This window comes from Leptopilina heterotoma, unplaced genomic scaffold (assembly GCF_015476425.1).
Source record: "Leptopilina heterotoma isolate Lh14 unplaced genomic scaffold, ASM1547642v1 Lhet_177, whole genome shotgun sequence".
Lineage (NCBI taxonomy): Eukaryota > Metazoa > Arthropoda > Insecta > Hymenoptera > Figitidae > Leptopilina > Leptopilina heterotoma.
Genome location: NW_025110893.1, coordinates 1,444,738 through 1,455,325, shown reverse-complemented (window position 1 = coordinate 1,455,325; position 10,588 = coordinate 1,444,738). Strand labels below are relative to the sequence as shown.

The 10,588-nt window shown below is 20.8% G+C and overlaps 1 protein-coding gene across 6 annotated transcripts; it reads left to right on the top strand.

Moving 5' to 3' along the window:
• The first annotated feature begins 675 nt into the window (after positions 1–675).
• Positions 676–10,587, top strand: LOC122499881 (gustatory receptor for sugar taste 64f). 6 transcript variants are annotated; one of them, XM_043608449.1, is made up of 13 exons: positions 676–908; positions 3,262–3,493; positions 4,083–4,198; positions 4,303–4,447; positions 4,512–4,630; positions 5,106–5,303; positions 5,403–5,512; positions 6,233–6,403; positions 9,023–9,177; positions 9,386–9,412; positions 9,636–9,798; positions 10,135–10,224; positions 10,297–10,587. In XM_043608449.1, exons 2-13 carry the CDS (start codon positions 3,363–3,365, stop codon positions 10,393–10,395), a joined length of 1,524 nt encoding a protein of 507 aa, XP_043464384.1. In that variant the 5' UTR covers positions 676–908; positions 3,262–3,362; the 3' UTR covers positions 10,396–10,587. The 6 variants fall into 6 exon arrangements, with proteins under 6 accessions (XP_043464384.1, XP_043464381.1, XP_043464387.1 ...); XM_043608446.1 differs by having other exon boundaries at positions 9,005–9,177; XM_043608452.1 differs by having other exon boundaries at positions 9,005–9,177; positions 10,301–10,377.
• Position 10,588: the final 1 nt, after the last annotated feature.

Below are 10,588 nucleotides of genomic sequence, written 5' to 3'. Positions count from 1 at the left end.
TGAATTTTCAAAGAATTTTATTAAAATGCCTCAAAATAGTTAAATTTTCAGGAATAATTTTTTTATTTATCGACGTAATTGAATTCATTCAAAGAATTATTTATGTAAATAATTGAATTCTTGGGAAGAATATAATTAAAATCTAAAAGTATAATTTAATTATTTCAAAAAAATGTATTTAAAATAATTGATTTCTTTCGAACAATTTTATTAAAATATTTGAAAATAATTTAATTCCTGTGAAAAATTCTCATATTTTTGCCCCGTAAATAATAATTGAATTCTTCCAAAGAATTAAAAAAAAACATTTTTTTTAAATAATTGACTTTTTCGAGGAATTGAAATTAAATTTTTTTAAGAATAATTACATTTTTTGAATAATTCCTGTAAAATTGTATTAAAAATAATTGAAATCCTGCGATGAATTTTATTAAAATTTTCAAAAATAATTGAATTCCTGAGAAGAATTTCGTTATTTATGAAAATAATTGAATTATTGCAAAAAAAATTATTAAAATGTTTAAAAAGAAATAAATTTCTGTGAAAGAAAAATTTTGGTACTTTTGAAATTAATTTAATTCTTCATAAGAAGTATAAAATTTTTGTTAAATAATTGATTTTTTCGGGAATAAATTTACCAAACGAAAGAATGAAAAATTTGCATTCATTTAAAAAATAAAATTTTAAATTTCCTCGAGAATGGATTTGAAAAATTAATTAATTGGTTTTTCAAAAAAATAAAATGGAACAGATGTGTGAGTGACGGATTTAGGAGTTGAAAATCGGAATAATTGATTGTCTAGTAAATATTGTTGTTTTACCTGGACAGAAGTAAGAGAAACGTGTAGAGACATCATTAGGGTGGGCAAGAAAAAACATAGAGAGCACTTTTCTATGTTTGCTTGGGGGTATATTGACATAAAAATACTAATGCCATTCTTATGGTGTGTGAGTGTGTGGTGGTATCCTCTTGTTTTTCAAATCGAACAAACCGGGGTGGCGTGAATGTCAACTCACACAATTCTTTTATCAGATCGCGGTTACCTTTTTCATTCTTCGTGGATGATGATCAGTTTGTCAAGTTTCCCCGTGAGTGTAACATGTAGACACGACATTTCATTTATTTCAGCAAACTATCTTTTATTTACTCTCGTCTTGTTCATTAGAAATCACGTGAAAAAAAATATAATCTCCAATTCGTTTCTCTGAAAAGAAAAACAAAAACACATTTTTAGAAATTAATTAGAATTTCTTACTATAATTATTTTGCGATTTATCATTATTTCCATAATTATCGGTAATTATTACTTTATAATTTATAATATTTACATAATTATTATTTTAAAAATTAATAACTATTCCAGTAATAATTATTTTCTAATTTATACTTTTTTCCACAATTATTACTTTGCAATTTATAATTATTGCCATAATTATTATTTCCATAATTTTTGTTTTGGAATTTTTATTTTATTTATATTTATTCTCGTAATTTTTTTCAGTTTATAATTAATTTTATAATTATTATTCTATAATAATTTCCACAATAATTGTTTTATAAATTTTATTTTAAACTTCTAATAAATCCTTCGAATTAATTCAATTACTTTAATAAATTGTAAAATTCTTTGCAAAAGTTCAATTATTTTCAAAAAGATTCAATTATTAACTAATTTACTAATTAATTATTTTTGTTTATTAATTTCAAAAATTTTAATAAATATTTTTCGCAAGAATTCAATTATTTTTATAAATTGCACAATTTTGGCAAGAATTCAATTATTTTTATAAATTGCACAATTTTTTGCAAGAATTCAATTATTTTTATAAATTGCACAATTTTTTGCATGAATTCAATTATTTTTAACAAAAATTTTAATAAAATTTCACGAACGAATACAATTTTAAAAGAATTCAATTATTTTTAATTATTTAAAATTATTTGCAAAAATTCAATTATTTTTAATATAATTTTAATAACAATTCATGAAAAGATTCAATTTTTTAAAACAATTATTAAATAATAAAATTATTATTATTATTATTATTATTATATAATATAATTTATATTATTAATAATAAATAATAAATAATAAAATAATTTAATTATTAAATAATAAAATTAAAAAAATTATTTTCAAAAAAATTTCACGAAATATTCAATTTTTTTCTGAATTCGTTATAAAAAATTTCAATAGAATTCAATTATTTTCTAAAATTTTAATAAATTCTTCCAAGAATACTATTCATAAATAGTAAAATTCCTTGCAAAAATTCAATTATTTTTAATATAATTTTAATAAAATTTAATGAAAGAATTCAATTTTTTAAAAAAATTTTAAGAATATTTTTCGAAGAAATTTAATTACTTTTCAAAATTTTAATAAATGCTTCGAAACAATTCAATTATATTTATAATAGTAAAATTTATTGCAAAAATTCAATTATATTCAAAAAAAAGGTTACGATAAAATTCGATTTTTTTCTTAATTCGTTATAAAATTTTTCAAAAGAATTCAATTATTTTCTAATATTTTAATAAAATTCAATAATTAAGTGTTCAATTTTAATTATTAACAAACACGATTATTTTAAAAACTGGAAAGAAATTGTTCCTAAAATCTAATTATTTAAAAAATTTTTAATTAAAATTATTAAAGAAATTCCATTATTTAAAAAAAGATTGAAAGAAATTCTTTAAAAGAATTTAATTACGATTTTAAAAAATTTTAAAGAAATTCTTCGCGAGAATTCAATTATTTTCATAAATAATAAAATTATTCAAAGAAATTAAATTATTCTCAAATTTTATTATAAAATTCTTTGTGAGAATTCAATTGTTTTCATAAATATTATTATTTTTCGTGAGAATTAAATTATTTTTTATAAATTGCACAATTTTTTGCAAGAATTCAATTATTTTTCGTAAAAATTCAATTATTTTTTTAAATAGTAAAATCTTTGCAAAAATTCAATTATTTTCAAAAAAATTTCCCGAAAGAATTCAATTTTTTTCCTAATTCGTTGTCAAATATTTCGAAAAAATTCAATTTTATTTATAAATAGTAAAATTATTTGCAAAAATTATTTACATAATCATTATTTTGTAATTTATAATTATTTCCATAATTTTTGTCTGATAATTATTATTTTACAATTTATATTTATTTCCATAATTTTTCTTTTGCAGTTTATAATTAATTTTATAAATTTCTAAACGAAAAATGCATCATTCGGTGAATAAACTCCTTTTTTTTGCAGTTTATAATTTTTTGTAAATAAAAAATGCATCAATCGGTGATTAAAGTTTTAACTTAGAAAAATAAAATTTAACTTTCGAAATTTCCTAATCAAACTCTTTAATGAGAGACCATGAAGTGAATAAAATGAAATCGAGTAATTTTGAGTTAGTGACCAAGACATCAGCCGCTGATAGAATGTTAATTCCTCGATCATCGAAAATTATTCCATCCTCTAATGAAGATAATGAAGGGTGAGTGTTTCCTCCTATTTTGCACACGAATCTGAAAATATTTTTTGCTAATTAACTGAATGATAAAATTTATTTCACAAAATAACGAATTTAGTTAATTAACTAATCCTGAAGAATTTTTTTTTATGTATAAAATCGTTTATTTGTCCGTTTATTATTTATTATTATTACACTTTATTTTATTACACTTTATTTTATTTTACTTTTATATTTTTTAAAAAAATTTTTCTTCATAATAGTATTTTATTTATTAGACAGTAAAATAATATTTACTATAAATATAAAAATAATAGCAGAAGAATAGAAAAGAAATCAAAGTTAAGAGCTTCTACTTTATTCATCATTTAAAAGCATTTTGTCGATCAAACGACAGAGAATAAATTTGTTGACTTAGTAATTTTAATCTTGAAAAGATGGAAATTTTTCTAAAACGAAAATTAAATTATTGTAGGTGTATTATTTTTCATAATAGAATTTTTAATTTCGAAATTCAAAAATTAAATAAATTACTAATACGAATTTGTTAAATTATAATTTTGTTAATACACTAATAAAATTAGAACAGTAATTTTTTAATTTACTTTTTTAGATTTGAAGGAGAAGAATCAAATTTGTCCGTTATTCATTCTTCAAGATTATTTAAAAGTGATTCACTACTTGAACGATTTTTAAAAGAAACCGGAAAAATGGAAAACTCTACTGAACGTACGTACTTTTTTTTATTTTATTTTTTATTATTTCCTTCCTTTCTTGTTTTAAATTTTGACAAGAATTCATTTCGAAATTAAAATTCTCTCATCAAATTGCAGCGGCGAGTCCAGTTGTCAATAATCAGAGAAAAATTTTCAATTCCGACAGTTTCATTGTAGCAATCAGACCAATAATTGTATTAGCCCAGTGTTTCGCATTACTTCCTGTGGATGGTACAAATACCACTGATGCCCGTGAAATAAAGTAGGTCACACATTTATTCCCATTTTTTCTTTTCCATTTTCAAAAAAATATTATCTTCCTTTAGATTCACGTGGAAGAGTCTCAAGGTTTTTTATTGTTTTGTTGCCACAATGGGAACGGCAGTTTTAACAGGTTTCAGTATCCATGGCGTGGCGACGAGTACAATAACATCTAAAAAAACAAGTAAGTTTAGAATAAAATTATTTTACAATAAATTAAATATTATAAATATTAAATAAAATACGAATTTAAGCAGAAAAATAAATTTAATAATAACTGAAGTATTATTTACTTTACAACTAAATAACAAATTTAAATTTTCTTTTTAATTAAATTAAATTAAATTAAAGTAAATTTTAATTTACTATTTTTTTACTATTATTCTTTATTCGAGATTTAGAAGTCTCGAATTAAGAATTTAAGAGAAAATAGAACTAAGTAATAATTTTTTTATTCTAATTGATTTTTTTTCTAATTTTTACTAAATTTTAGTAGAAAAGTTTAAGTCAAATTTCAAAAAAAAAATATAAAGTATAAAAAAGTAATAAAAGTTATAGAAACTTATAGAAAGTTAAAAAAAAGTTTTGGGAAAGTTTATAGAAAACTAAAATTTCAAAAAGAAAAAAAAATTACCTAATTTTACTAATTTGTTTTCCAGCAAATGTGGTATTTTTCGCGACAACGGGTGTGACCACTTTGCTTCTATTAAAATTGGCACGCAAATGGCCGGAATTTTCGGTAACATGGCAAAATATGGAGCAGGAATTGTCGACGAGACGAAATCGACGAATTTCAAAATATAGTCTCGCTGCTAAATTTAAAATCATAACATTAATAATAATGATGCTGGCAGCATGTGAGTTTTAATTTGTTTTTCTAAAAACTTTTATTATTATTAAAGCAGTAATTGAGATGACTTATAATGATAATTGAAAAAAATTTTCTATTAAAATAGTAGAACACACGCTGTCAATTCTCTCAGGATATGTGAGTGCCGTTGAATGTACGTCTCTGAAAAATGATACTGATATCCTAATCGCGTACTTCACATATCATTATCCTCAGGTAGATTATTATTAATTAACAATCACGCGATATTTTCTGATAAATTATCTCGCAAGTCCTTGAAAATTTCTCCTCGTTGTTTTTAATTAAAAAATCAATTTAGTAAAATATAGAGTAATTCTTTCCTTATTTTTCTATTTTTTCTTTTTAAATTTATTATTATTTATTAATATAAATATTAATTTAATATTACAGACTCTCGATAAATTGAGTCTCAAGGGACATAGAAATAATTCAAATTTTCGAGGGTTTTATTTATTGAATTGTAAAATCAATTTAGTAAAGTAAAAAGTAATTCTTTCCTTATTTTTCTATTTTCTCTTTTTAAATTTATTATTTATTAATAATAATATTAATTTAATATTTCAGTCGATTCTCGATAAATTGAATCTCAATGGACATAGAAATAATTAAAATTATCGAGGGTTTTATTTATCAAATGTTTTAAGTAAAAAGAAATTTTCAAGGGACCAAAAAAGCAAATTGAATTAATTACGAAATTTAATTTATCGATATTTTAATTATCGAAAATTGACTGTACTTATTTTTTTATATTTTATTTGAAGAAAACCAAGTCTTGGTTATATTTAATAAAAATAAAAATATATTTTCAAGAAAAAGCGTTAATAGTATTGAGAATAAAATACTTTTAGAATCCTACTTTTGAGAATTGAGCAGAAAATAAAAAATTTCCATTCATTTTAATTTTTTTTAATTTAGATTTTAAAATCGTCGACATTCACAATTTGGCAAGGAATTCTAGTTCAATTTGTGAACATACTCAGCACATTTTCTTGGAATTTCATAGATTTGTTTTTAATACTCATCAGTATTGCTGCTACGGATCAATTTCGTCACTTGAATAGTCGACTCTACGCCATCAGAGGAAAGGTACAATTTTCCATCTAAATAACAAATTAAAGACACAAAAATTACTTGCTTGGAATTATTTGCGTTTCTATTTCTATTTTCTATTTCAAAAAAAAAAAAAAAAATTTCAAAAATTGTTTGATTCTTGAAAATAATATTTAGCTTGCTTTTCATTTTCAATTAAAAGAAAATTGTCATCGCACAAAACTTATAATATTAATGTCAAAAAATTATTTTTCTTTCACTTTCTACACGCTTTTGAAAAAAGATAATATTTATATAACTTTGTTTTCTTTTTGTTTTTCAATTTAATTTTTCGTCTTATTCCAATTCTCGGATTACGACTTTAAGGCAAGAAAAAAGTCGCTTTAGTCGATTAAAGATTCAAAAATAAAGGCGAAAAAATGGAAAATCTTATTCAGTATTGTCATAAAAACTTTATTTTTTTAAATTAATTTTTCACTAATTTCTAAATTCAATTATAAAATTTTTTATTTTTAAATATAAATTTTCGATAAATTTAATAATTAAAATTAAAAACATTCACTTATTAAGTACATAATTTTTGCCAAAATTCAATTTTTTTAAATTTTTACTAAAAATTCACGAAAGAAATCAATTATTTTCTAAAATTTTAATAAATCCTTTGAAACAATTTAATTATTTTTTTAAATAGTAAAATTTTTGCGAAAATTCAATTATTTTCAATAAAATTTTACGAAAGAATTCAATTATTTTTTTAAATTCTAATAAATCTTTCACTACTATTCAATAATTTTTTAAATAGTAAAATCTCTGCAAAAATTCAATTATTTTTTAAAAATTTTAATAAATCTTTCGAAACAATTAAATTATTTTTTCAAATAGTAAAATTTTTGCAATTCTTTAAAAATTTTTAGTAAAATTTGACGAAAGAATTTATTTTTATCTTAATTCGTTATACAATTTTTCGAAAGAATTCAATTATTTTCTAAAATTTTAATAAATCCTTCGAAACAATTCAATTTTTTTAAAATTTTTAATAAAATTTTTTTAAATCCAATAATTTAATTGTTAAATTTTAATTATTATAAGAAATAAGATTATTTTAAAAAGTTGAAAGAAATTGTTCATAAAATTCAGTTACTGGAAAAATTTTTATTTAAAATTATCAAAGAAACTCCATTATTTAAAAAAAAAATTGAAAGAAATTCTTCAAAAGAATTTAATTATGAATTTCAAAAATTTTAATAAAATTCTTGTCGAGAATTCAATTATTTTTATAAATAATAAAATTCTTGGAAGAAATTTAATTATTCTCAAATAAAATAATTCAATAATTGAAAAATTTCCAAATAATTGAAATTTTGTCAAATTTGTTGACAATTGTTGAATTTTTAAACTGCAATTCTTTCAAAATTCAATTATTTTAAAAATTATTTAAATAAAATTATTCAAAAAACTTGTTATTATTCATTTTTAACAGAAATTTAAATTTTTTAATTTTCAATTTGAAAAAGTCTGAAATTTTATTATTTCTAAGAATTAAAACTGCAATTCCTACTAAATTTAATTATTTTCAAGAATTTTTAACTGAACTTCTTCTCTAAATGAATGATTTTTAATAATTTTCAGAACTTTCTTGTGGTTAATTATAATGTTATTTTTCAAAAATAGTTGAATTATTTAAAAAAAAATTTGCACAATATTTTTAGAACTAATCAATTTGTTTTTAAGAATTTTTATTAGAAATTTTAAAAATAATCGATTTCTACAAAATTGTAATAATTCAGAAAAAATTAGATTTTTAAAAAAATTGAGTATTTAATGTAATTAATTTTTGTAGATATTTTTAGTTTCGGAAATATGAAATTGACCCGTTTTAAAATAAATAAATTTTAAAAAAATCTAAGAATTGTTTTTCTAAAATAATTTCTTTCTATAATTTTTTTGAAGATAATTTTCAATTTAATGAAATACATAAAAAAAATCAAATTATTTTCAATAAACTTTCACAAAATTTTAAATACTGAATTACTTTTTAATTACACATTTTGAAAATTAAATAATCTTAGAAAAATTAAAAACATTAAAATTGAAAATCAAAAAATAAATAAATTCCGAAATATTTGACTAGTTATTTTTGACACTATAAAAAATCGAAGAAATTTGCTTTTTATACGAAAAGAAATTGGTATTTTGTTGAAATATTTGTAAAAAAAAGTCGACATAATCGCATTTTTTTAAAATAAATCGAAAAAAGTGTCCTTTTCTGAAAATAGTTGAAAAAAAGTTCAAATAATAGCATTTTTTGAAAATAAATCGAAAGAAGTTGCCTTTTCTGAAAAATAGTTGAAAAAAAGTTCAAATAATTGCATTTTTTGAAAATAAATCGAAAAATGTTGCCTTTTCTAAAAATTGTTGGAAAAAAAGTCCAAAAAATCGAAGTATCCGAGGACTGTATTCTTTTCTTTTCGTGATGAGTAAAAATTTCCTCTATTCTTTGCAAGAAAATATTTTTTTAAAAAATTCAAATTAAAATAGATTTTTTTCTGCCCAATAATGAAAATTATTGAACACAATACTCAGCTTTTGCATGGTATTTTTTCGAATTTTTAAAACTCAAATCAACAACAACAACAGCACTGTTTCGTTGTGAAGGCGATGCCAGAATGGTGGTGGGCTGAAGCAAGAATGGATTTCAATCGTCTTTCAACAATGACAAGATACATTGACTCTCACATCTCGGATATCGTTCTATTGTCCTTCTCAACAAATCTCTATTTTATCTGCATTCAACTTCTTCATTCCTTCAAGTATTTATCATTTTTTTTCCTTCTCAATTCTATACTTCCAATTTTTAAATTTCATTCTGAAAAAGAAAATTAAACATCACTAAATCGTGAGACTAGAAAAATTCTCTTTTTTTCAAATAATTATAAAAACAAGAGTTTTATTTAGAGTAGATTTTCCTAATTAGATATTTTTGAATTTAATAATATTTGTATACTTTATTTTCTAAAGCTTTCTCGAATGGCAGGTTTTCTCGAGGTACAAAATTATCCAAATTTTGAAAAGTAGTGAAAGTAGAAAAATCTATCAGGATATTATGTCGAATTTGTTTTTCATTCCTTTTTTCCTTTCCTGATAAAATTTTTGTACTTAGAGTAGAAAAAGTTTGAAGTGCAAAAAAAAAAAAAAAAAAATAGAAAAGAAAAACTTGAAAAATTTTCTGAATTAGAAAAAATAAGATAATTGTTCGATTTTTTCACAGTCCAATGAGAAATGCTGTGCAGACAACGTACTTTTGTTTTTCCTTTGGATTCCTTTTGGTGAGAACTGCTGCAGTTTCTCTATTTGCTGCAGGAGTGCATGATGAATCCGTGCTTGCGGCTCCGGTTTTATACAGCGTCTCCACCTCCAATTATTCCCCAGAGGTTCGTCTCTGAAAAGCGAATAAAATTGTTAATCATCAATAATATTTCCAAATTAATTAAAATTAATATTTTCAGAGTAACTAAAATTGATTTTTTCAAAGTAATTCAAATTAACTGATTTCAAATTAATTACAATTAATATTTTCAAATTAATTACAATTAATATTTTCAAATTAATTACAATTAATATTTTCAAATCAATGAAAATTAATTAAAATTAACATTTTCAAATTAATTTAAATTAATATTTTCAAATTAATTAAAATTAGTATTGATATTAATAATATTAATAAAAAAATAATCTAAAGATTAATTAAAAATTGATCTTTTTATCAGGTTGATAGATTTTTAACCCAAGTCACTACTGATAGTATCAGTTTCACAGGAATGAAGTTCTTTTCCATCACTCGGGGTCTTGTTCTGACGGTTTGTATAAAAAAAACTGAAAAATAAATTTTTTCTCTAAATAAATAAATAATAATAGAAATTACTTTTCAGGTAGCGGGAACAATAGTCACTTACGAACTCGTCCTCGTTCAGTTCAATTCGGTTCAACAGAATGAACCCTCAAACGAAGGAAAAATTTTGAATGACTGAAAATAAAAATTAATTTTTAACTAAGAAACTTAATAAATTAAGAAAGAAAATAAATGATCGAAGTAAAAGTGGAAGAAAAAAACAATAGTTCAAAAATTCTTTTTAGGACAATAAAAATTTTGTCTGTAAAATTTAATTTAGAAATGATTTAATTAGAAAATGATTTAAATAAAAAATAATTTAGAAAATAAAA